Consider the following 27,960-nt stretch of genomic DNA (forward strand, 5'->3'; position numbering starts at 1 on the left):
AAATTAAAGTTGGTGACCTTTGCACTCCCTATTTTTGATAGCACTAAAATAATGGAAATACTATTAGGTTGCATGCAAATATTTTATCACCTGCTTCCTTTCTTACTAGAAGTATAGCTGTATAGGTTACAGATATAGTCAAAGGTCTGTGTTAAAGGAAAAAATATCTTGCATGAATCAGTTATGTAAACTTTTGTGTTTACATTTATGTTTTGCAAGTCAGAATTGTTCAAATATGTCAATTAAGACCATAGTCAACTCTGGCCAATTGTTGTAACCTATACAGGGGCAAGATGATGTAAAGAACTTGTGAACAAACATAAGCAATATAAAACATTAAGGTAACTTGCAGGCATTGTCTAACTTTTTGATTTATTGTTAATGTATGTTGTAGTTGCTCTCCTTGACAAGGTCTTAGAATCATAGAATGGCTTGAAAGGGACCCTGAGTCGCCCTGCTGGGGGTAGAGTTGCCACCTACCAGATCAGGCTGCCCAGGGCCCCATCCAACCTGGCCTTGAATACCTCCAGGGATGGAGCATGCGCAACTTCTGTGGGCAGCCTGTTCCTCACCACCTCTGAATAAAGATTTCCTGTGAATCATAGAATCACTAAGATTGGAGAAGACCAAGATCACCTAGTCTAACTGTCCATCTACCACCAATGTTTCATCACTAAACCATGTCCCTTAGTACAACATCAGAGTGTTTCTTGAACACCTCCAGGGACTGTTCTCAACTGCCCTCTCTGGGCAGCCCATTCCAGTACTTGTCCACTAGTTCAGAGAAGATATTTTTCATAATACCCTACCTGAAACTAACCTCTTCTTGCAGTATGTTCTTGGAGATGGAGTTTATTACACCTTTTCGATTTATGTTTTAAGATCCTCAATTTTATTTCTGTCTTGGATATAATGGTTTGCATTGTTTGCTGCCATCAGACAACATGCCTCTTGTTCTGTAGCGTCTTAACGAGGCATGAACTGTCTCACTTACTGTAGCCTGGACTCTAATCTCTCTCTCTTCAGTTCCTTTTTTTAGTTGCTACCAAACCTCTGAAAATAGCTGTGATGGGAGGCTGATGATGGAATGAAAGAGGATATGTGAGATTACTGAGATAAATTTAATAAATAAGTTCATATGCTTAGCTATACAAATTAAGACTTACCATACTCAAGTGTGTGGTTAGTGTCCAGCAGAGCTCCATAGTCACTTATTAACCTATATCTTTTTTGTTCTTAACGTGCTGGTTTTGAACACACAAGTAGCTATATCTCATTCAGATTTCCAGAGAACGGAGTGCAATCTTGTAGCAGATGAAGTGTTTTCTTTTTCTGATGATAAGGTTGTTTTGGGGATTTTCTGTGTTTTGTTTTGTTTTGTTTTGTTTTGTTTTTTTGGTTGTTAAAGCGTGTGGCCCCAGCCCCACTGTTAATGCTGCAAACTGTCCTGTAAAAATTCTTAGGGCAGAAGATCTCCATGTTTCAGAAAATTATGCTGGAGACAGGTGCTGCAGTGTTCTGCTGTTTTCCTAATGAAGTCATTTTTATCCTGTTTCCAGCTTTAATTATTTTCCAAATTTAGGTTATCGGCCATCCATATTTTTTTCTATTTAACCTCACTCAGCTAACCAAAATTTGTTAACAACAGTAATGATGAATTGCACAGGGACACAGCTGGACTCTGAGGGGAGTAAGATACTTGCCTCGAGTTTCACAAGCAGACAGGTTTATTTCTTTTTGTCATAGTTTTCTCTCCAACTTGTAAGTTTTGTTCTTTGAAGGCTTGCTTGTGCTTCTGATGCTGAAAATTGTTTGCTTTTCGCTACATTCTTAACATGTTGAGATAAATATACTCATCTGATTTATATTTTAGTGTATTTGTATGGCAGATATAGAATAAGAAGTGCAATTGTCTTAACATCCAAATCAGCAAAACGCAATTTAAAAACTGATTATTTAAGTATTTTCTTTGAAAGATGTTCATTATCACTTTATGGATTTGCATTTTTATAGTTTCAACTGTTTTTATTTTTTTTTCTTTAAAAAACATATTAGAATGAAATAACTTGCATGCCTGCTACACCAGAACAAATTGTATGGGCATGGTATAACAAATAGGTGTAGCATGTTTCCTGCCATATTATCTCTTTTCTAACTGTCAGAAACTGCGATACTAAAGCTTTGATTACATCCAGGTTTGATTTATGTGTTGTGCTTGTGAAATGGAGACCAGTATTGCAGCATATTATTAGCTTTGGGTAAGGTTATAATTCTCCACGCATAAGCAGTGTGCCTTCCTATTTTTGCTTTATTAAGAAACTTAAAAATCAAAGATATGTAATTTTCCTTTTTCTTCGATGTTGTACCAGTTCTTCATTGAATTTGAATAGAAATGTCTGCTAAGCAGTAGTAACAGTGATACTGCGTACATAATTATACTCATTTATATTTTTTTCTTAGTAGATGTTGAAGTCATTTTCTCAGGAAAAAAATATAACTGAAAGTTTCATTGAATTTGTTTTTCAAAATCCAGTTACAGAATAATCTTAGGAAGATGTGTGATCAGGTCCAATCCAGTGCTATTGTTGGCAGCTAGAGCCTAATCTCCTTCTTAACCTGATAAAGCTTAGTCTTAAAATTAGCTACATTTTTGTCCTTGTACTCTTACAGGAAGGTTGTTCTAAGGTCTCGTGCCAACGTGGTTCTAGTGATGATGATGGTGTTTCATGGGTGTTACTAACAGCTTGTTCTGATCACTGTAAAGTGGCTTGGCTATCCTATACGCTGTCTTGTCTTGATAAATCTATATAACTTGTTGGAAAGAGCAAATGTAGGGGAGAAGGGAAGGAGAGACAACATGCTTGCTTTTGTGCTATCAGTAGTCTGGGAGGAGTGGGGGAAAAGACTTAATTCCTGGCTGACCTCATATAATAGGCTCCATGAGACCTAGGTTGATTATGGCTTATTGCACAACCTTACTGTGGGCATCCTATTTTTGGATTTATTTTAGAATATTAGTAATCACTGCATACTTCATGTTCTCACTATAAAAGTTGTTAAAGCACAGATTAGTAAGTAAAACCAGATGTTTTTTTACTATAGATACTGATATAATGAATTTACATAATATCATACATATTATGAAAGAAAAACAGTGGCTTTCTATAGTAACTAAGGATTTTTAAATAGCGTTGTTTTTAGCTTTTTTTTGTCTTTTTATCATTAATTCCTATCAATATTATGGTTTCAAAATACCACATGGGGGGAAAAAAAACTAATGCAAACTTGTAGTTAATCTTCAAAATATTATCATATTCAATAGTTTATAGTAATATTATGGAATATATTATGAAATAATATTTATGACGTGGATTGACAGAATAATTCTGTGGAGAAAGTTCCAAGTGAACTTAGAAAATAGCTATTTCTGAAGTCCAGTTATTTGAAAATTATTCTTTTCAAAATCTGCTTAATGGTGATTTAGGGCAAGAGTACATCAAACTTGGCCGTATTGTTTCTTAAATATCAAGTAGCTAAAAATTTCTGAGTAAGATCTAATAACTGCTTGTTTCTGTTTTAAAAATGCCTTTGGAGAAAAATAGTAATACGTAGTTGATTTGACGTAGTGTATTGAAAATAGAAAATCTGATCAGAGAAATAATAAATCAAGGTACAGAAGTTGTAACTGCGTGTCTGTTTGAAGATATTTTGTCAGAACTGAAATGAATTGCTGGCTTCAACAATTGTCAGGTAATACGGTAGAACAGTGTCAGCTTGTTAATTTCAATGTCATTTAGACCTTGATTTTCAGATGTAATATTCTGTCCTGTGTGTTTTAGATAAAGTATATATGAATGTTACATTTAGGGATATGTTTTAGTGTTTAGAGATTGAAGCTACAATACTCTTTGGTTTGTCCTTTCAGATTCTTTTGAGGATATGTCTTTGTAAAAAACTTAGTCTCATAGTGAAAAGTTACCTGCAGTTAAGCGAACAGACGTAAGATCAACATTGATATCACTGCAAGAAAAACATTAGTTTTGTATGTCTTGAATTTTGTAGCTCTGAACTTCAGTGACACTTTATGGTGGTTTTATGCTAGGATTACCATTTATTATCACTTCATTTATCTCTTAGCTGGTTTTACTTATTGTGTTTATGTCTAGTCAGTTAAATGCAGGGGCCAGTAATTCATCTCCAGTAATGCAAACAAAACATTTTATATATGCCTTAAAGATATCTCTTTTGGTCTGATCTACTCAAATGCCTTATTAACATCCAATGCTTGAACAAAAATTCAATATGCTTTATTAGTACTTTGATATCATGGTAGCTAAGTCATGGCTTGAAGCAGTGATTGAGCGCCTGGTGGGAAGGCAGGGCCAATCGGGAGGGCTCAGCTGTGTGCAATGTGTCTGAGTGACCAGAAGGGATGGAGCCAGAATCCACCCCTTCCCAGACTTCATTTAAGGGTTGGCAGGGGAGGCAAGGGGATCTTGTTGGAGATCCCTGTGTACCTTCCAAGGGTAAGCAGGTTCTTTCCTTTATTTCTGTGTGCATGGCTGCCAAGTTTGCATATATCCTTGCTTGCTGCAGCCTGGGGTTTTGCTTCTCTACTGTGCTTTCCATTGCGCTGTGGCGTTACAATGTGCCAAGTGGATTTTTGGTTGACTGCATGCTATGCTATTTATGAAACATAAATAACTGATGTATGCTTTGAACACCAACATACCTCAGTTACTGCTGAACTAATAAAGCTATATACCATATGAAATCTTGAATAATGTGCCCTTATCAAGAGGCAGAGCAGTCTGGAACCAGCTTTCCTAAATATGCTGGTATTAATATACTCAAAGCTGTGGGTTTTAGGTTGTGAAAAACAGTAATAATGGTCTGTGACTAAATGACAAAGAAGTGCATATGATTCATTAAACAAGGATGTTGTTGAACATTTCAGTTGTTTGAATTGATGTATCTTATGTAGACCTTATGTAAACCTGATGTAGTTTGATATTGCATAGAATTGCACACTTTGCGTTGTTTATGATTGACGTGAAGTCTTTGAAGTCTGGGATAATTTCAGCAGTATGGTGGGAAGCTTCTTTTTGTTCTTATGTACGTACCTGTTGAACTGGAGGGCTATATAACTCCAGGCAACCTTTTATTAATCTGGGAGTGCTATTTTCCATAAATGCATTGGGGTGTCTTGATTTTAATTTTTCTGTGGTTTGGTGCTTTGCCCTTGAGTATGATGGTTCCCCAGTAAGAGGTTGGAAAGTAGAGACGTTGCTGTTTCTCTTCCCTGCTGTGTATCTGAGGACTTAACATGCTTACCTGATTGTCTTCATGAAAACTGCATGCTTCAGTAGAACTGGTACTGACACTGAGTTGCATACTGGTGTTAGGAGGGAATTCAGCTTTTTTGAGCCAATAGGTAATGTTGACCACAAACTGGGAGTTAATATTTGGCATTTCAGACTTATTTTCTTTTTTTCTTGATAGAACAGTTCAGGCTCTTGTAATTATTCTATTGATAGCTTTGGAGAAACAATTCAGACTAGAAAGATGCAGGTGGTCTGGGTGCTGGATTAATAAATTGGGATTGTGTGGTTCTCAAGGATCTCTCATTATGATGTGAATAACACAACTTCTTTTTCTTTATTGTAAAGTCTGTCATGAAATTTACTGTAGAAGGAATAGTCAGAAATATGAAGCTACCCTGAGGGAGAGGAAAGCAGCAGATGCGTTCTGATGAATTAGTGAAAATTGGGCTTCCTAAATTTCCCGGCCACTGCTGGTGACTGTAGCTGAGCCCTTCAGGCTCTGTACGCTGCAGTGAAGATGCAGTGTTTGTTTTTTGTTTTAATGTTGTTAAGCAAAAGATGTTCAGCATTTACAGTCATTGTGGCTGCTCCTCCCTCTGCCAGCTGAAAGCACTCTCTCTGTGTAACCAAAGCACGTCACACCACGTGACTTAATTTATATTTTAATGCTAGCTCTTGTGCACTGAACCACTCTTCTTACAGACAGTATATTTAGGGGAAAAAGACAAATTGTTATGGGAGACTAATAAGAATGATTCAAACAGTACCTCATTTTCAGAGCTTGGAAGCACCCTAAAATCAAGCTTGAAGCACTAACCTGCTTTAGTTTAACATACTGGAGGATACAGTCTACTGATAGTGCTGATTTCTTTTTCAGTTCAGAATCCAATATATGGATAACATTTATATTGCTGCTAAAAGTATTTCAGACAATATATTTGAGTTTAAAGCTTTATTAGGGAATCATGTGACAGAGTTCTGATCTGATCTTTTGTTAGCTTGTAGTTTTCAGTCAATTTTAGCATGGGACTCGTTGTATTTGCAGGTGTTCAGATTCTGTATTTTTAACTTCCACATTCAATCATGGCTTGGATGACTTACATTTCCCACTGGTTTGATGAAGATGATTGGTATGCAGGACAGCAACGAGTAAGAATTGCTTAAATTAATATTTTTGTTCTTTTGGTTTTGTTTCTCTTTAAGCTTCTGTTTATTATGTAACTAGTATCAATGTTTCTATGGTGGTGCAAGTTTGAATTGGGTTCTATATAATATATAACATCTAAACTTTTTTTATTTGAAAATTAATGTTTCTAGATGGATGAATGATATTAGAAGTTAAGAACTGTTTGCATTTTATTTTGCATAATTTAATTGATAGAATTCTTTAATATTTAATAAGATAGAAATCGAGTATTCAAACTTAAATTAATTCCTTGTGATACAATACTGTGCATGGAAAAACTAATTAGAGGTGTTAATTGAATAAAACAGCAAAAAATTTGGGAGATAAGAAATTCACCTACGGTCATCTCCAAGTTTTACTTTGGATATTGGTGTTGTGTTTTTTTTTTCCTGACATTTTTCTGAAGAGAAGGTGTGGTTACTATAGCAACATCTGCTGGGTAGCCTGGAATTTTTTCATAACTGCATGCCTTGGGCAAGATTGATCTACATCTTTCATAGATTTAGGGTGAGAAATGAATATCAGCTTTCTTCAACTATATCAAGTTGTTTTACATAATTATGTGTAATTTCTATTTCTCATTTTAATGGTTTATTCTCAGCTATTGAATCAGAATGTAGGTGATGCTACTAGAAACACAAACGGCTGCAGCTTTTAAAACCTCATGTATTGCCTGCTAATATCATTTATATGCTCATGAATATTAAAAAAAGGTGGATCCTAATACTTGCACTATTCTAACATTACATGTGACTTCTGCCTTAGACTGTCTCAGAAGTGGAATAATCTTTTAATAGTTGCTCATCAGAGACTCACTGAGATGTACTAGAGGTAACACCTTGGCACTTAGCCAGCACAAAAGCCGTCTAGTGATTTTGGGGATCTTTGGATTGCAAGATGAGATTCTTATGGAGAATGTTAGATGTTTTATGCTGAGGTAATGAGAAGTACATAAAACCACATATTATATAATGTATCTGAAGGTTCAAGTTCTGGTACTAGGTGGACGGTCAATACCTTTAGTTTTGCTACCAGTTATGTATGACGTCTCAAGTTGATTGTATGTACTTCAAGGTTCTTGATGATGTATTGTTAGAAGTACCAGATTTAGTCTGTTTCAAACTGTAGTATTTCTATTTAGATTGCCTTGTTGAAATCACACTTTCAAAGATATATTTTAGTGAAGTTGTACTAGTAGTGTATTAAGGAAGTCAAGAATGCTTCTTTGCAAGACTTCCCTCCAGCTTAGATTTTTGTAATGTTAATTATTACTGTTATGTTTTCAACATCTTAATGTTTTTGTTTTCAGTTTCAAGTAAGAGTTTGTTTCTGCTTTAATATTCTTATTATTGTGTTCCTAAGAAGTTTTTCTGTATTGTGGAAGATTGCAATTATAATTTCAAATATTATTTATGAAAATGTTATCCTCAAAGATGTTTTCATAAATAATCAAGGTGTCTGAATTAAAAATATAACAACTCCTATCTAATTTCTGAATGCCTTGCCTTGAAAGTAGCGTGTAGATTACCTTGAATATCATTTATATACTTATAAAGAAAAGCACTTGATTAAAATTGTTTCAAAGATTCTTTTGTATTACTGCATATCCTTAGAATCGTGTCATCAGAGATGGGCAAAAATACCAGCTTGCAGGAGGATAATTTTAACAAAAATTACACGTATTATTATGTAATAGCCTGTAAGTGAGGGATTAGGGGAACAAGTGAATGGAACAATCTCTGTATTTGCTGAGCTGGCACCATTAAGGATGGTAATATTTTTTTTCCTTTTCTCCCTGCTTTCTATCTTAATGTTTTCCAGGAAGTGAAAATGAGCTTTGTGAGGAGGCTTGGTTGGTTGTTTCTGTATTTAAGTGGGGCTTCTGATTCCTTTGCCCTGTATCCTAAAGTCACTGCTTGTACCATAAAATCCATTGTTATGGGGCAGAATGCACTTTCAGTCTGATTTAAATCCAGACTTAACCAAACATCAGCCTAATGCAGAGCGTTTCTAGGACTTCTTCCCATGTGAAGTTCAGATGTGCTGTAGTTAAATCAGTTCTGCTAGTATTTCAGCTCTGGGTGTATTGTGGAGGTTTAAAATAACTGTGAAAACTAGGAGAACGCTTTTCTTTTAAAATATTTTTTTTCTGTAAGTGTTCTTTTCGAAGTCAGTGTCCAGATAATCGAATGATTAACAAGTCTAAAATGAGTGCAAAGTTAGAGAACTTGCAGTCAGTGTTTGCAGCTGATGCGTCTGGTCAGGGCTTCTGCTGTTCTTCAAGAGCGGTGCTGAAATTCGAAGCCTTTTTCAACTGCCGTACACTGAAAGTGGAACTCTACCTCTGGGTATTCTTCTGGTACCCCAGGTGCAATGCGTGTTCTATGAATTGTGTAAAGAAGTAGAAAGAAATATCAGCTTTTTTTTTTATTATTTTTTTATTTTTAGAGAAGCACGCAAGCTGTCTGTGTGGTCAGTGGTAAGCTAGCAATCAACCTGGCATTTTAAGGAGTAGTCAACTAGCTAGGTTAAATCCTGCTGAGAAGTGTGAAGTGCTAACTTCTTTTAACAGTATGTCTCACTCCAATTTATAGGAGGGAGATGAGGTTCTTTTAATATCTGTATACTGGTGTGAGATTAAGAAACAACAGATAATTATCCTGCTTTGTCACTGTTGGGATTTTATGTAGGCAGTTTTAGCTCATCTTTTGCTGAGAAGCATTCGCTTTGAAGTAGTGCACATACATCCTCAGTAAGACTGTTTAAAGACCTACGTTAGCAACTGCAGTTTGATTGTATCAAGAATTAAGTTCTTCAGGATTTGTGGTACTCCCTGCAAAGCAGCAAGGATTTTTATTTGAAGGTAACAGCTCAAGTGTCATCAATATCAGTTCTAGTTTTAAGCACTTAGCTCTGACCAATAGCATGGCCATCTATTCTTTGTTTCTAACTTCTTTTTTTATGAATCTGCCTAAATCCATGGCAAGTGATCTTTGATAATATTCATCAATTTGTCATTTTCATAGTGTAAGATTTCTTCAGTGCTTTCTTTTACTTTTGAAGTTCTCCAAATGTATAAATTTACAAACACCAATTACATTTTAATCTTAGGGATATAAAATTGTGCAAAATACTGATTCATGCAGGTAAGCATTCACAAGTATTTCCCTACTTTATGAACACAGTATAAAATTTAGTAAATGTACCAGCTTCTTAAATGCTTCAGAAAGGATAATTTATTTAAGTTTTGGGGAGATTTTATTGCTCTGTTTAGTCTAATTTGTCTGTTTACTTTTAAGTTGCATGTGTAATAGAATATTTCCAGTTATGCTTTATTTGATGGGACTGGGCAGATTACTAGCTGTAACTTCATTTCTTAACGTGACTATAATGTGCTTGGTGTTTTGTAGCCACTTTGGAAGAGTGCTGCTTAGTATTAAGGCAAACACAGAGAGGAGGTAGTTTGGTTTCTGCAGGCATGGAGACTACTTGTTTTGAAAATCTCCATGTTTTTAACCAGAAGAATTTTGTCTGTTCTCTGATGTTTCAAACTGGTCTGATTAGATAGGGGAGTAGAAGTAAAACTCTAAGGCTTGGAGTTCACATTTCATCTCCAATAGTTTTTCCCCAAATCTGGCGTGTTCTTAAGGAAACTTGGTCTCCTTGAAGTAAGTCATCTTAAAGTAGGTCTTTAATTACTATATTGACCTTGGAGCAATAGTATGGATGAAAGACAATATCTGTATATCAAACCTACAGCTGTGACAGCAAGCTTTTCTCATGAGAAAATGTACAAACTTAACTGGAAGACAGTAAGAATAGAAGCAGGGGACACTAAGACCTTAGTATAAATAAGGGTTCAGAAAACAGGCTTTTGATATATACAGAAGCATACTGATTAATAAAATGTTGTATACTCACTTCTGTGTGCATGCCATATTGTGAATATACGTTTGCTAATGGTATTAGTATGTGATAGCGGTTGGTGCTTGATGGTTATGCATTTATGGGAAAAAAAACATGCAAGCACATATAATAATTAAAGGGTGCTAAATGTTTGATCTAAACAGCTATTATTAAATAAATATTGTTGTACAGTCAGAAAAAAACAACAATGAAGTAAATTGAGTAGCTGAAGCAGAAAAAGAGGGGTAATGCTGAAATGGATTTCGTGCCTGTTAAAGACCTGCAGTTGCTAGGCTACTAACACTGCCAATGTGTGAGTGTTGTGCAACACAATGCTCGGTCTTTTTTCCTGCATTCCTTAGTAACTGCATTGTTACCAGTCAAGGTTTAGTTCCTTCACTGTCAAGTGAAGTCATTTTATTCTACAATCAGAACACGATTGTGCATTTTGACAGCAGCAAAATCTTGGAATGATCGTGGAAACTCTTAAGTGGTTTGCAAAATATGGTTCTTAGGCTAAGGTAGAAATTACCTTATATAGCCATGTCTATGTATCTAGTCCATCCAAATGTTATTTTTAAATAATATTAATTCTATGATGACCAGAATTGCAGTTTAGTGTTTTCCCCCCTATATTTAGCAACTTGAAACGTTGTTGCTGCTCATACCAATTTGGTTTATGTTGTTGTCCTCCCTCTTTCCCTCATCTCCTTGGAAACTGTGGGCATCCTTTATTAGATTTCTGTGGGCAGTATATGTTTTTACATGCGCAGTTTTTTCAGTGTGTACACTTCAGGGTCCAATATAACTACTCGGATATCTTTTATTTTGATACAAAATATATATTTTATAACAAAGGATGCATTTTTCAACAGTGTAAAAATTTGTATCATGTGAAGTAATACGTAATACTAATTTATGTTGCATTCAGTAGTTTTCACCAGATTGCTAAAGTGAATACTGCTTTTCTTTCTTCCCCTCATATTACAAGCATGTTCAGCAGAAATCTGTAATGTTTGAAAAACTATCTGTAGTAAATCATCTTTGGTACATGATGCTTGTGAGAGACATAGCAGTCAATGTCACAATTGCAATTTCTTCTCCCAAGTACAAAAACAATAGAATTAACAAGATACGTATGCTTTGAAAAGAAGTATAATTGTGAAGGATTATGGAATTGCTTACAAGAAGTTTAGAGTGCTTTCTACAATGCAGCTTAAGATATCTTACTTAAGTAATGTAGTTTGTTTTTCTGTGGGTTGGTGTTTTTACACTAGGAAAAAAACTGTACCAGAAATTGAAGTTTATAGTGCTTCTTAGGCATAAACTGTGAAATGATAGAATATCACAACACAACGCTTGTCATTCACGTGGTAATCTTATTTAAAGGATGCTTTTATTTGGGTGTCAGACCTTAAGAAGAAAAGTACAGGATCACTCATACGTGAGATGCTCCAGTCACTTAGTCATCTTAATAGCCTTATGTCCAGGTCTCTCTTGAAATGGGGAGCCCAGAACAGAATGCAGTTGTCAAGGTGTGTGGCCTCACCAATGCTGGATGGAGAGGAAGGATCGCTTCCTTAGAGCTGCTGGTAGCACTTGTGATGCAGTCTAGATCTTCTAGCCTCCTCTGCCACAAGGGCATAGTCTTAGTATTAATTCATTTCATTGGTGTATGTACAAGGAGAGTTCTAAAATTCTGTTGATATGTTAAGTAAGTATTTATGCTTCAAGTGAATGTCTCCTTAGTGATATGTCTTGATCTTCCTATTTGGAATTTTTAAATTTTATTCTTGTAAGCAAGTGGTTGTGCTTAATACATAACAAAATTTGTGCCTAAATTATTTTGTTGCTTTCGTATCTAGTAAAAGAGAACTTTGGAATTTTTGTTTCATAATGACTTTTTCAAATTTGCTTTGGTCCGTAAAGGTAATTGTGTAGAAATTATGCCAGAAAATAGTTCATCCACAGTGACACAGTTGCATTTCTGAATCATATGTATAAATAAAAATCTGAAGGTGAACTAACTTTAGATAACTAGTAACTTCCTCAGAAGTGTGAGACTAGTGCCTATTCTGCTATTAGGATATGTGCCTGGAGTACCTTGTAGTTTTTCTGTTGATAACTATAGCCCAACTACCCATAAATAAGCTTCTAAATGACTGACCAGGCTTTGTTTTCTACAAGAGAAATAATAAAAAAAAAATCTGCAAGCCCTATTTTTTAATCCAAATAACTGAGTCTTAATGTGAAGTGACTATCAATAGGAAACCCATCCTAATATGTTGCTTGTTTTTGTTGAAAGTGTTTGTATCATACAACTTGTTATATTTTGTCTTAGAAGTACTTAATATGTTGAATGTTTGCACTGATGAAAAAGTGTTTTAAGGGTAGTGCTGCACTTTAACAATCTGTCGCTCTTACAAGTGAGAATGAAGTTCATTATAACATAAAATTGAGAATAAAGTATGTTTGTTAATTTGCAGGGAGGAGTAAATTTTAGCAAGCAATACCTTTGCAGATGTTTGCGTTCTTGGTATGTAAATAGATTATAGAAAAATGACCAGGCTCTTGCTATATCTAGGCAGCCTTTTGATATATAATCATTTATCAAATATTGAACTAGTTGTGTAATTGATCTGGCTCAGCAGAGCACTTCTGTTGTTATGTTGAAGTCGGCTATCCTCTCCATCTGAGCAGAGAAAGTAGTTTGAGATTCCTTTTGTAATATTGTTTTTCATATATATGCATATATTTTCCTCTGGCATTTGTTTTCCAAGGACCTTTTCTGCTACAGCTTTTAAATTCTGTGCAAATGATTATTTTCCTCATACACAGTAGAGGAAATGTGTAGTTAGAGTGACTGACTTTGTGCAGACGTGTAATGCTAGTTAGCAGAGGTGATCTAGAGGAAAATCTTGTTTCAGGCACTGGAGTCATAGATTGCTAAACAGTAATACAGTAGTGCTGTAGTGAACTTTGCTTTTTATTTTCCTCAACTCACAGTAGTTAAGGAAACTTAGCTTCTCTTGAAAGCATGGTGATGTTAAGTAATTCATACTTGTACTAAGCTAGTGGTATAGAATCGCATAGGTTGGAAAAGACCCCTAGGATCATCCAGTCCAACCCCATGCCCACTAAACCATGTCCCTCAGTGCCACGTCTACACATTTTTTGAACACCTCCTTGAGCTGAGCAGTCTGTTTCAATGTATTACTGTGCTTTCTGAGCATTTTCTTTGTATCCAACCTGAACCTTCCCTGGAAGAACAATTTATGGCAATTAACCTCTTGTCTGATCTGTAGTTTTGTGGGAGAAGAGGCCCAGCACAACCTCCTTTCAGGCAGTTGTAGACTGTAATAAGGTATTCCCTGGGCCTCCTTTCTCCAGAGTAAACAGTCCCAGCTCCCCCAGCCGCTCCCTGTAAGACTTGTGCTCCAAACACCTCATGGCTCCACTGCCCTTCTCTGGTCATTCTGGTACAGGTTTCGATGTCTTTCTTGCAATGAGGCACCCAAACACAGTAGGTGTTCAGTTCGAGGTGCAGCTTCACCAGTGCTGCGTACAGGAGAATGATTACTTCCCTGCTCCTGCTGGCAGTGCTGTTTCTGAAACAAGCCAGGGTGCCATTGGCCACCTTAGCCACATGGATACACTGCTTGCTTGTGTTCGGCTGGCTGCCAACATCCCCAGATCCTTCGTTTGTTGTTTGACATAACACACAAGTATTGCACATGGTTTATTTTGTCCAGATGCCTCTGTGGGTAATGAAAAAAGAACAGCGGAGATGATGTTATGCTTTGATTTAGAAAGTGTTAAAATCTGACTACAGAGGAAAGTGAAGAACAGCTTCAGCTTGTGCAACTCGAGAACGATTCATATTTTCATTCCCTGTTTCCCACTTCCCCATATCCCACAGCTCTAAGAGATTCTTAAGAGGGGCATCGAAATCCCCCCCTTTTGTAATGCTGAGAGAGCCTGTGAACAAAATGAATAAATTATTTATGGAAACAGAAAGGTGTTGATCTGTTCTGTAACATGTTTTCATGTTGTATTTTAATGATTTTCTGTCTTAAAGGCAAAAATGTCACATGTTAGACAAGTGGGTCTTCTAGCTGCTGGATGTCAGCCATGGAACAAGGATGTTTGTGCTGCTAGTGGGGATAGATTTGCCTACTGTGCTACACTTGCTATTTATGTATATCAGGTAAGACTTCTTACTTAACAGACCAGTTGTTTGTTTGTTTGTTTTTAACATTGCTGTCTATATCACTTTGAGCCCATTCAGTATATTTTTGTTTGGAAGCATGATTGCTGCTGAGAAGGTACCTGTGTAGTACTCAACCTCCTATTCAAGATGCCTTTTCCAAATTATTTTTTCTGCTAGTTAGAATAGGTGCAAAAAATTTATTTAAATGTTGTGTTTGAAGTTGTATGTGTCCAGAATTATTTGCGTAAAAAAAACCAAACTCAATACAGCAAATGCCTGAGATGAATGAAATGCACTAATAGAACAGGTTTTGAGAGGGAAATGAAGAAATTACATGATTTCATTTGAAATGTAAAAGTAATCTTTTAAGGTAGCTTTATTCTGTTGTTGGGAATTTTGGACATGGGTCTGTGGAGTTGTGAATTCCTTGGCCCGCCTTTCTTTTGTTTGGTACAAGCTATTACTTCCACTGTTTCTGAACTGCAGAGCAGCGTGGTCTTTTAGAATTCCCAGTTGCTGTACACCAACAAATAAAAAATGTAAATACTGTCATGTGGAATGTTCAGACTGAGAAATACTGCAGGATAAGCTTATTTTAACTGTGCAAGTTAAACTGATGGTGGAATTAGAATAAAAACTTGTGTAGAGTTTAGGAAAAATTTCATACTCATTTTTCTATTCTGTCATTTGTAGATTACCTATAAAGAATGTACTTTAGAATCGTTATGTGAAAATTGAGTGCAATTATTAAAGGAATATAATTGTAAGTGAAAATAGTAACTTACGTTAATACTGTTCGAGCTGATTGAATATTTGATAACTTTTCAGTGTAAGTTAAATACGTAATTTAATTGAGATATCAAGTAGTCAATAGTTAAATCCATCATAGTTCCATCTATAAGCCTGAACTGTTCTCCTGCTCAATAATATTTAAGGTGAATTTTCAAAATATTTATTTCTAAAATGGATTTTGACTTTTCGTTTAGCTGGATCACCAATACAATGAATTCAAGCTCCGAGCAATTATGTCTGAGCATAAGAGGACAATCACAGCCATATCTTGGTGTCCACACAATCCTGACATGTTTGCGAGTGCCAGCGCAGATAGTTTAGTAATTATTTGGAATGTGACTGAACAGAAAGTCGTGGCCAAACTGGATGATACAAAAGGTATTTCAGATGTGGAGATGCTTGTTCCATACAGCTATTGTCAACAAAAAATAAAATGAAAAAAAAAAAAAGAACAAAAAGTTCAAAACAGTTCAAAAAGAAAGAATAAAGTACTTGACCAATTCAGGAATTTGTTGATTTGCCATTGATTTCTAGTTGAGCAGAAACAAACACTTTTATCCTTATAAAAAGGATTAATAGTTAAGATTTAAACCTTAGATCATGTATTTTCATGGTAACCTTACGAAAATGAAAGCAAATAATGTAGCAGTCAACAGATCCAAATAGAAAATATACATGAATTTGAAAGACTGTTTTTATTGAAATATTCTAATGCTTGTCCAAGTGCATAATATCTCAGCACTTAAAACTACTGATTAGGAGAGTGTAGTAGACATCTAGAGTGTTAAATGTCTAGACCTGTCAACTTTTCTTGCTCAGTTCTAGTTCTGAATCATTCAGTCAAAACCAACTGGTTATATTTTCGTTACCAAACAGTTTGTTGGCCGTGTTTGACTCTTGCATTTACGTTCTTGGAAAATAGATGCTGCCTGTGAACAGTCAGTATCTCAAGTTCTTCCAGGATACTTTTGGACTTGCTACTCTCTATTGAAGAGAGTATTTAGGATACCTTTGAGTATCTTCTATGTCTTGCAAACGCTGCAGAAGGAATAAATAGGGAAGCACACAATGATGTGATCTAATCAAAACAGAATATTGGCTCCAGTTATGCAGCAATGTAAAAACTGATCCTACTTCAACTAAGTAACATTTTTTCTAATTTTAAATTTTCTAAAAATCATTTTATTTTTAGGATAATCTGTTTAAACCTCCTGATAATGTGGTAGTAACAAAGACAGCAAAAGTATCATTTAAATATGTCCAGATTGGAAGAGTTATGAATTTTCAGCTTGAGGAGAGTTTGTCTTGTTGTTTACCCCTTCAGACACTCATTAAATTACAAGGATAATTAGTGTTGGAGTTGCTAAGTTTGAAATCTTTAACCCGCTGACCCTATTGGTAGGTGTTATGTGACTGAATTGAAACTGCCAGATGTCCAAAGGTAAATATTAAGAAACTGCTTTAATTTCCAGTTTAGTCACAATAATGTCTTTTATCTTTAAATTTCATTGTGTTTTGCAAAAATAGAAATTGTAAGCTAGCATTTACTATGTTGCTATTCACTTTTGCAAACAGCTTACAAAAAAAAGAAATAGTAGAGAATAGAATTGTGAATGTAAGAAAGGAATGCTTTATAGGATCAAGCCTATTCTCCTTCCTCATGTGTGTGATTGTTCTTGGCACTAATGAAATCAAGTACAGCTATCATAAATTACAGCCCATCAAAGTAGCATTAAGATAATTTGAGAAATATTTCTACTTTCTGGATATATGTAGGTTATTTTCACACCATAAGGTGTTCCTACAGTTTTTTAAATTTCAGTCTAATAATTTGTGTATAACAATAATTGTACAGGTGTTCAAGATTATTGCTGATACTGGGCCTGACAGTAATGCACTGTATTTCAAATCCTTATTCTGTATGTTTCAGGAATTCCTGTGTCACTTAACTGGTGCTGTAATGAAGATGATGCAGTTGCATTTGTGTCCCACAGAGGTCCCTTATACATCTGGACTATCTCAGGACCTTTCAGCGTGGTAACGGCACATGAAGGAGCACATAGTTTCTTGTCAGATATCTGTCTGTTTAGGTGGCATCCAAAAAGAAAAGGGAAAGTAGTCTTTGGACATTCTGATGGAAGTCTGTCTATTTTTCAGCCAGGTAAAAACTGATATGGTAAAACATGTATATGTTTTTGTTGTGTATGTATGTTTTTATATGCATGTAATTCTGCTCTTTTTTCATTCAGATTTTTATGAATGCTTGCACACATTCAAAACTTATACTATATCCACTTCTTGTATATCACAAAAATTACTTAAATGAAAAGCATACAACATTTTTTTTTTTGTTCTTCTGCCTTTTGTGATAACACTGAGATTTTTGACCAGTTACTGAATGAGAGCAGACACAAAATTCTGCTGAACTCTTTCCCAGTAATTTTTTTATTCTGCGTAGACCAGTTTGAATTTTTCAATAGTCTCTTACTTTGCTTCTATGTTGTTTTAGAGTTCTGTCTTTTTGTCAGGCTTCCTATAAGCCTGATCTTGAATACCTCTTTTACTCATGGTAGTTATTGGGACAATGTATATTCTTTCAATATAAATTGATTAATCATAGTAACAGATGTTTCTGTTTTTCGCTTATTAAAAAAATAGTCATCTGCAGGACTACTTTAGGTTAGATATTGCGAAGTCAACTTTCTTGAGTTCAGTGCAGCAAACAGAAAAGCAGACTACAAACAATTTCAGGGGGAGGCAAAAGTGAAATTCGAAAAGTATTCAAAGGACATATTTGTTATCACTTTGAAATAATCTGTATTCTTGTGCTCTTAAAGGGTTTCGAAACCAGAAGCATGTCTTAAGACCAGAGCCTCTTAAAGGAGCAGATGAAGAAGATCCAGTTACAGCACTGGAGTGGGACCCTTTGTCCAATAACTATCTTCTTGTTGCTAATTTACATAATGGCATTCAACTGGTTGATTCGGAATCTGCGTTCTGTCTCATAAAATTTAATTTTCCCAATGCAGCAGCATCTGTTCGGTGTTTAGCCTGGGTTCCTAGTGCACCTGGAATGTTTATAACTGGAGGTAAGCCTTTTATTTCCCAATTTATGGAAAAGTGATAAATGTAGCATTTAGTTTTCAAAACTGATATCAAAGGTTTGATCTCTGCTGCTTAACATCTCTACAAACAGAAGAGTATACATTATACAAAAAAGCCCCCTCAAGTATCTGTGTGGAAAAGAATAGAAAACTGCGCTGAACAGTGTACGTATTTACATGGAAGTGACTTCTAACTACTGTTGCTAAATATTTTCTTTATGCATTCTTCAGCAATAATACTGAAGTTACTTGGGAATAAGAAGTGTTGTGCTAGTGTGCATCACTTACTCCTCTGCTTTCTCTGTTTTTTGGGGAGTTTATCATTTTTTAAACTATTTCCTGCCTCTTTCTTATACCTTAAAAATTAGTGTCAAGGTAGAAGAACCAGTGAGTAAGGATAGTTAAACTTTGAGAACGCTTTATAACAGGAATTCTGTAGAGTATGTTTGCTGTATTTTAAATAATTAATATGACTAATTACTGTTTTTAATAGTGAAATTATGGTAGAGGTGTCTGTACTTGCCTACAAGGTTTTTTAGGATCCTAAGTTCTAATTCATTGGTTTTGGTTTTCTTTGCTTCTCTTTGTCCTTAAATAGAATCACAGACTGACTTGGGTTGAAAAGGACCAGTGATCATTTAATTTCAATGCCCTTGTTAAGTGCCTATTGTTATGTGTTAGACCAGGCCCAGAGCCACATCCAGCCTGGCATCGAATGCCTCCAGGGATGGGGCATCCACAACCTTCCTGGGCAACCTGTTCCAGTGTGTCACCACCCCCTGAGTGAAAAACTTCCTCCCAGTATCTAACCTAAACCTTTCCTGTCTTAGTTTAAAACCATTCCCCCTTGTCCTATCACTATCCACCCTTGTAAACAGTTGTTTCCCTTCCTATTTATATGTTCCTTTAAAGTATTAGAAGGCCACAATGAGGATCTCCCTGGAGCCATCTCTTCTCCAAGTTAAGCAAGCCCAGTTCCCTCAACATTCTTCATAGGAGAGGTGCTTCAGCCCTCTCATTATCTTAGACCTGGACCTGTTCCAAGAGCTCCATGTCCTTGTTGTGCTGGGGGCCACAGACACAGTACAGCAGATGGGGCCTCGCAAGAGCTGAGTAGAGGCAGACAATCACCTCCCTCTCACTGCTGGCTGCTCCTCTCTTAATGCAGCCCAGAACACAGTTGACCTTCTAGGCTCCAAGCATACACTGCTGGCTTATGTCTAGCTTCTCATCCACCAGGACCCCCAAGTCCCTCTGCCCAGGGCATATGAAAATAATGTACATGCAGTAAAACAGAGTAAATAAAAACATGTTTTTGTATTTGTAACTTCAGATTCTCACGTTGGTGTGTTACGTATTTGGAATGTTTCACGTTCGGCACCTATCGATAATTTAAAATTGAAGAATTCTGGTTTCCATAGTTTGCATGTGCTAAGTTCTCCTCCAAAGAAGAAGTGTAAGTGTACTTTTGATTGTTATTCATTATGATGCAAGCAAGTTAAGACAGTATTTTTTGTGAATCTTGGCATAGTCAAGTCACTTTCTGAAATCTTGTGGTTGTTCTGTGGTTCTTAGTTAAACAGAGCATCCTCTCATGCCAGTGAATGGACGTGTAAGGGATAAAGCCCTTTATGCTGTCCTTTAGCAGACCAGGCTTTGTACTCCCCTTTATATACGTGTGTGTGTGTGTGTACGCACATGTGCATATATGTATAAATAAAGTGTCTGGAATACAAATTTTCTCTATATAACTATTATTACATAAAAAATAGAAACACTTGTCTATTTTTCTTTTGTTAAGTATTCTCGTATCCATCTCCTACTAAATATCCTCATACATCCTCAACAAGTGAGGCTGTTCCTCCTCCGACTTCATCACAAAAGCAAGCATTTTCTCTTCCTCCTGGCCATGTTGTCTGTTGTTTCATGGATGGTGGTGTTGGCCTTTATGACTTGGGAGCCAGAAAGTGGAATTTCCTTAGAGATTTGGTAGGTCACTTTTTTTCTGTTTTGAAATGATGTTTTGGCTTACCTAAATCTGTTGTCATTCAGAAATGAAGATTTAAGAGTTTTCTGGTTGGTGGTGATGAAGTTTGTTTGCTTGTTCTAATTGAAATATTATTGATACTTCATGAACTTCTAAGAAATATTGCCTTTGGAGCTGCCCTCATATCAGCTTGTTTTGAGGGAGAAGTTTGTGATTGGGTTCATCGCATATTAAGTGAACCTCTTTTTCCCTGATTGGTCCGTTATTCAAAAGGATTTTTTTCTCCACTCAGTTTTCTTTGAAAACCTTAAATAGCTTGCAGGTGTACTCCAGTATGTGTTTGAATAGAGGCTTATGTTGTTTTCATTTTTAATTGATTTTTTTTTCTGTAAATCAAATGAGGCTTGAAAAACTTGTGTTTATTATTTGCTTCTCATGTTCCTGTCAAATTAAATTCCACAAGTGTGTTTTAATCAGTTAAGATGGGAAAGTTCTGAAGGGTTGAAGTATAAACTGCAATATAGAAATGTCCGGTTTTAGAACATGGAAATCACTGGAATTCTAAAAAAAAATTTTAGAATATAATCTACAGAACTGGACTATTTTAGTCAGATACTCTTTACCTGAAAGGTAACATTAATTTCTGTTTTACAGTTTTCTCTTGCTTTTGTTTAGGTTTAGATTTTTTAATTATTATTATTATCAATTCAATTCCAATGGACAATGCATCCCTGGCATTGCATCATCCTATTGTTTTAGGGTAACATTTCTCTGTTTTTAAAAATGTTCTTCAAAGGATAAAGTGTCATAGTCTTAGCTATTTTAGTCCTTTTTTAACTGAATAGTCAAAATGTGCAGAGGTTTTTGAACTCATAATTGGTCTAATTGCTTTTTAATAGAGCTGATTTTAGAGTTTACTTAGAGATGGACTTCTGGGGAAAAAACATTGTGTAATAAAAATGGATTCAACTTTTTTTTTTCCTTAAAGGGACATACTGAGACCATCTTTGATTGTGAATTCAAACCTGATAACCCTGATCTTCTTGCTACAGCTTCATTTGATGGTACAATAAAAGTTTGGGACATAAATACTTTAACAGCGGTTTACACGTCTCCTGGTAATGAGGGAGTTATTTATTCCATTTCGTGGGCTCCAGGTAAGAATATTTTGCTTAAGGTATATAAGATCTTGAGTCAGCATTGATTTGCAGCAATTTGTGTCACAAAAATGTTCATTTTAGACAGAAGGGTATCTTGAAAGTTCTGAAATGTAACCAAAGTAACATATTTAAGCCTTGTAGAATCCAGTTCTTCAGCACCTGTTCAGATTTACCCGTGTGAGGAATGATCTCTGCATTTCATATTAAGTCTGTAGGAAGGAAACGCTCCAGTTTTTCTAACGTTACATCACAGAGGTGATGAAAAGGCTTCCTTTGCCTGGGAGGCAATTGTTTAGAAGTGTTCCAATTGTATTTTATGCTGAAGAAGTTGAATATGTGTGTTTAGTTCTGGCTCGTCCTTAAGTGGTATTCTAATCACTGAGCTGTATATTAAAGACTGCTTTTTTGTTAAATACTGTTTTTCAGATGACACTGAAGTTGGTGGGAAATTTTGATGTTGGAACTGTTCTGCAACATATTTAGCTGAATTAAAGAGAACATTTATAACAAGTACTGATGTCAGTACTTGTTAACTAGGGTTCATGTGATTGAATAGCAGATAAATAGCAGATAAAATTTCATTGATTTTTTTTTTTTTTTTTTCCTCAAGTAGAAATTCAACAGACTTTCCTATGAATTCAAACTCTTAACAAGAAATATTGTTATGGGAAGCTGAATGTAGCCTATATAAATGAAATGAATTGGCACTTCATATCAGAGCATCTCTTGCACCTTGTTCATCACGGATGATTTTAATTGCTCTGTGTAAACTATGACAGTGTGAAAAAGGATGTTCCATTTTTTCAGTTGCTTTGTTTTAAAAGCTTTGTTTTTAAAATTTCAGTTTGTACTAGCACCTCACATAAAGAGAATAACTTGTTTGTGAGGGGGAGGAGTAGAATTGGTGCCTTTCAAGATTTGAATTCTGAATGATTAAAAATGCAAATTAGTAAATTTAGGCTAATTGAAAGCATGTCCTTTAGCTTGTGTACTCTTTAGTTCCTTACACTTCATTGTTACCCATCTCCAACAGAACATCTTTCACATCCCTTACTCCTAGCAAGTTCCTCCCAACCTTTGTACAGTTGTTTAAGCTTCATTCATAAAATATATTCTAGTATTAAAATATACTCTAGTATTTGTCATTACTTGACTTTAGTCTCAAAAGAACTTTTTCTTTGTCCCACCAGAATTTCTTTCCATTCTGTATATGCACCTTTTATCTAGACTCCCCTTGTACAAATTGCCTTTTTTTTTTTTTTTTTTTTTTTTTTTGCTACATCAGGCATAGTTGTTCACTGTGGTGAGGAGAAGCTTGATTTCCTGATTCTCACATTGGAGTCTTATGTTGTTATTTCCCACTTCATAGAGTACAAGTACAGACTCAAGTACAGACTTGTTACATCAGGTGCTGCCTGGTGCAAGATTTAGGAGAACAAAAGAAGTGCAGCATTTTGCATGGTTTGTATTTGTACACAGGGAACTTCAACAGCAAATGATCTACTTCAAGCTTGAAGCATTGAAGTTGTATGTGTTTCTCAATTTGAGTCTTTTATCAAGATTTTTATCAAGGTTTTATGCTTTTATCAAACGTTATTTTCTTGTTACTTTAACAGCAAAGCTTTCAGCAGGCATTGAGAATACTTTTTTCAACTATACAACTTTTAGTTTACTCTTTGTTCAACACAGGAATGTAGGAAAAAGTGTGAAACAGGTATTTACTACTTAATATCAAATACTGGCCTTAAAGTGTGGAAAAACTACTGGTTTTGTGCCACTGTTGATTTCACATTAATTGTGATAACTTAAAAATGTCTTTCTCTGAAGGAGATCTGAACTGCATAGCAGGTGCAACATCCAGAAATGGTGGCTTCATCTGGGACATCCCAAGAGGCAAAATAATAACACGATTCAGTGAGGTAAGATTATTTCCTTTTTGTCTATTGAATGTAAACTAGCTGTTCCCTCTAGTACCAAATAAATGTAGCAATTAAAAAAAAAAAAAAAAACAAAAAAAAACGTGAACAATAGCCTATAACAAAAACCAATAGAAAGAAAGATGTGAGTGCTAGTTTGTTTGTGAGACTGATGAAGTCTTTTTTTACTTCCTCTGATAATGTTTGCAACCTGAGAATAGTGAAGAACCAGATAGTCTGCAGTATCTTAAAAGTGGTTCTATAGTGATATACAGCAAAAGCAATGTGGCTTCTTTCTTAAAAGTGTAAATATATATGGACATAGACTTCAAAACTGAGGATCAAAACATAAAATAGTGAGATGGTGTTCCAGATTTTGAAACATTAAACCTAGAAAAGAATTTCAGTTGCTGAAGTCTAGACTAATAAAACTGCCTTTTGAAACATGCTAAAACATGTGGCTTATTTAGAATCTTGCCTTACGTTACCAGTAATCTGTACAGGTTTGTGTGTGTCCTGGGGCAATAGCTGAAAGAGCATGCAAGCGGCATGCAATGTTTTGTAGTTTACTGTTTTTTGTATTCTCAATATGTAGCTCTAGTCTTTGTGTTAGACATAGTTACCTGTGGCTACATCTGTGTCAGAGGAAAAGGCTGCTGTTTAAGAAGACAAATGTAGAAAAGAACATCTTTAATAAAATAAAGTAAACAACCATTCAAGAGTTCTAACACATCAGAAGATTGGCACATTGCTACTATTAAACAACTGTTTTGACCTCTGGTTCTGATGGACATCTCACTTAAGTTTTCACACTGACTCATTCTCACTAATTTTGGTATTTGATAAAGTAGCTAGCATTTATTCAAGCTTCAGATTCATGAGCTGCTTATTCTTAATCCAATTTTGTTTCGTGTCCTGGAAACTAGGACAGTTTTACTACTGTCTGTGTCTCCCACTATGACTTTACACACTTGGGACATCATATGGTTTTGTACATTACGCTTTAGTGGGAGAAAACGGCTGGAGCCCATAGGAGAGGGAAAAAAAGCACAAGTCAGTAGATAAGAGAAAAGGGTGAGTTATTTCTTATTGATAGGTATTTTGCATTTTTTGAAGCATGGAAGGAATGGGATCTTCTGCATTGCCTGGAGTCATAAAGATTCCAAAAGAATAGCAACCTGCAGCGATGATGGATTTTGGTGAGTGTTACTGGAAGAAAAAAAAAAAATTGCACATCTCAAGCCAGTAGATTTTGACAACATCATCGGTGATAAATTTTAAAACCCTACTCACTGGACAAAATTTGGGATATACTAATCTCCTGTATTTGCTAGGATATATTTTTTATGATATAAAAAATTATAATAAAGGAAGTGTTTCCAAAAGGAATGGTGTCTGACATTTTGGAACTAAAACCTGTTTCATAAATTTTATTTAGCAAAATGTATCTTTGTTTTTTATCTGTAGGTAGAGCAGACACTGCTCAAAAGCTATTTCTTTGTCTTCATTTTTTTTGTTGTTTTTTTTTTTTAATTTTAAGAATCACTATTATAGAACAAAAAAGTATTTCCAATTTTATTATTATAGAAGGGTAATCGTTTATTTGCAAAAACTATCAAATGCAAGGGAAGAATTTTTGTGTAATGTGTTTCAGTACTTCTAAAAATCTTCCTTTCAGCTCTTTCTAATGTTTTTCTTTCAACCCTAGTCTAACAAGAAGAGGAGAAACTTCATATTCTATACAGAAATAAATCAATTTTCTTAAAAAAATCTGTTCATACCTGTTTTATTATCATGACTTAGATTCTGGGCTGTAAGAATTCTTTAGGGATGGAGGTACCACAGTGTGAAAACTTTATAGCTCCTCTGGAGGAGTGTTTCATAGATGATGGAGTCCAATTAAACGTTTTGCTGGGAAATATATGGAACTGTAGCTGAGGGGTAGGAGTAAAAGCTTCTTTCTGTATGCTTTTGTTGCTGTGTGTTTATTTGCATAGAATCAAAGCTGACTTTTGAATAGCATACTCATAATATTCTATTGTAATTGGTTTCAGTATTATTCGAACCATTGATGGCAATGTTCTTCACAAGTACAAACATCCAGCTGCAGTGTTTGGCTGTGACTGGAGTCAAAACAACAAGTGAGTGGAAAATAACCCTGATAATTAATATTATTTACTATTGAAATGGATTACCAGCAATGCCCAGAAAGCTAATTTTTTTTACAAAGACTCCTTAATAGATTCCTAAAAAAGCTATCTTTAAACTAGAAGAAGGAAAAACAAATTGAGTATCATGCCATTTCATGGCAGACCTGTATGACAAGGCATTATGTAACCTGTTTTGGAAATGTATGTACTGCAATTAGACAAGGCATGAGGATCTCTTAAACTACTGTTGAACACCCTAGACATCCACTAGGGCATCATATTATGCCTGAGCCAATAAGTTCCTGTCTCTCAGATAGTAATTATTTCTAGGAAAACCATTACAGTGCAAAATGCCTTTCAGTTCTGGCAGCTTCTGTGGTACTGCATTATATAATAGAATCATGCTGTTAGATCCTTCTCACAAAAACCTTAATATTTAACAAATTCCTGATGCATTTCTGACACATGTCTAATTCTTGCCAACTGTCCAGTTCTAAGAATACTTTATGCTACTTTGATAGACATAAATATCCATAAACAGCTATAAACGAATTTGCATCTAGAGAATTGTGCCCATTCTATGAAGTGTCATTAGAAGGAGCCCAATGTGTCTACGCTTTGAAGAGTAGCTGATAATTATTCTATGACTATAAATAATATAGCTGAATAAGAGCCTTGTATCAATTAGAGGTCTTAAATTAATGATTTACATATTCAATTTGAAAGCAAAGATGAATCGAAGCAGAACATGAAGAAACTCTTCCATTAAAATTTTAAATGTTTGTACATCGTGCAATATTATGAACTGATAATAAGCATTGATTTAAAAAAAAAAAAAAAGTATGGCAGCATTTACCCTAGTGACAAACAAAGTATTATTTGAAAAACAGAATAAATTGGTGTAAGACCTTTAAAATAACTAAAGAATTCTTAGCAAATACTCGAGTTCTAATTAATGTTGGAGTTCTCATGAGTGGTTTTTAAAATAATGCTGTAGTAAGGCTGTTCTTTGCTTCTCCCCTGAATTTTATCAGATTGTTTCTTGGTGAGTTTCCCAATGTGCAGTTTGTTCTAATAGCGTGTAAGAAATCTGCAAGAAGGGACAAGAAAGGGCTCTGTTGTAGGCCTTATCCTCCTTGAATACTTGTTCCACTCTCTTCTACTTTTTATGTTTTTAATTTTGAAACTTGGGTTTTGAAATAGATATGAACTCTCACAATCTATAGATTCCGTTCACATTCTTTTTTCTACTTCATTAAATCATTAAGCAGCAGTAATTCAATCTAGTAATAATTCTATTTTGAGTTCTGAATACGGTATACTCACTATATTCAGAAGTGTTTGATTTAGACTCCTGTACAAACACTGTTCTTCACCCTTTTTTTTCTGATTTCATCTATTTCATGAGGTTATTAGTAACGGCATTATAAAAAGACAAAAGGCAAACAAAAATAAGTTATTTTTAAAAGTGAATTGCAAAATATGCATCATATTTATTTTTAAACTCCAAAATCATAAATACTTATGATTCCAGTGACTAATGATTTACAATTTTTATTTTGTAGAGACATGATAGCTACTGGTTGTGAGGATAAAAATGTTCGTGTTTATTACTTGGCAACTAGCTCTGATCAGCCACTGAAAGTTTTTACTGGACATACTGCAAAGGTGTTTCATGTACGATGGTCTCCTTTGAGAGAAGGCATCCTCTGCAGTGGCTCTGATGATGGGTGTGTATTTCTGAACTGTTAGAAGATCACAAAGGGCTGTCAAAATGACTTGAGCTCTGTGCTCTTGCTGCCACTGGCACTTTAAGAAGCTCTGGGAATAATACAGTCAGTCAGACCTCTCTGTAGGTCAGATTCAGAATGCTGGGCATTAACTCCAGCCTCTTTTGTAAAATCTTCACAAAAGTAATTATAAGTAAATATTCTGAAGCTTAGAATGTTGCTGAAGTAAGTGTCATTTCAGTAGATGATTTAATGACCATACGTCTTTTGTATCCTGTTCCAGTACTGTTCGAATATGGGATTACACACAGGATGCTTGTATAAATATTCTTAGTGGACATAGAGCTCCGGTACGAGGACTGATGTGGAATCCTGAAATTCCATACCTTCTGATATCTGGCAGTTGGGACTATTCAATTCAAATCTGGGACACAAGAGATGGAACGTGCTTGGACACTGTTTATGATCATGGAGCAGATGTATATGGTATTACTC

General features: G+C 35.3%; 1 protein-coding gene across 1 annotated transcript in view; it reads left to right on the forward strand.

Moving 5' to 3' along the window:
* The first annotated feature begins 6,407 nt into the window (after positions 1-6,407).
* The window catches only part of WDR17 (WD repeat domain 17), a 37,550-nt gene continuing 15,997 nt past the window's right edge, over positions 6,408-27,960 (forward strand). The window contains exons 1-13 of the mRNA XM_042870591.1: positions 6,408-6,473; positions 14,495-14,623; positions 15,613-15,796; positions 17,349-17,579; positions 18,256-18,507; positions 19,856-19,978; positions 20,324-20,511; positions 21,498-21,666; positions 23,497-23,588; positions 24,702-24,784; positions 25,640-25,726; positions 27,301-27,465; positions 27,749-27,951. Of these exons, the coding sequence (XP_042726525.1) occupies positions 6,408-6,473; positions 14,495-14,623; positions 15,613-15,796; positions 17,349-17,579; positions 18,256-18,507; positions 19,856-19,978; positions 20,324-20,511; positions 21,498-21,666; positions 23,497-23,588; positions 24,702-24,784; positions 25,640-25,726; positions 27,301-27,465; positions 27,749-27,951 (1,972 nt within the window). The remainder of the gene's footprint in view (positions 6,474-14,494; positions 14,624-15,612; positions 15,797-17,348; positions 17,580-18,255; positions 18,508-19,855; positions 19,979-20,323; positions 20,512-21,497; positions 21,667-23,496; positions 23,589-24,701; positions 24,785-25,639; positions 25,727-27,300; positions 27,466-27,748; positions 27,952-27,960) is intronic.

This window comes from Lagopus leucura, unplaced genomic scaffold, assembly GCF_019238085.1.
Source record: "Lagopus leucura isolate 7727_CA_CO unplaced genomic scaffold, USGS_WTPT01 Super-Scaffold_100004, whole genome shotgun sequence".
In the NCBI taxonomy this organism is placed as follows: domain Eukaryota; kingdom Metazoa; phylum Chordata; class Aves; order Galliformes; family Phasianidae; genus Lagopus; species Lagopus leucura.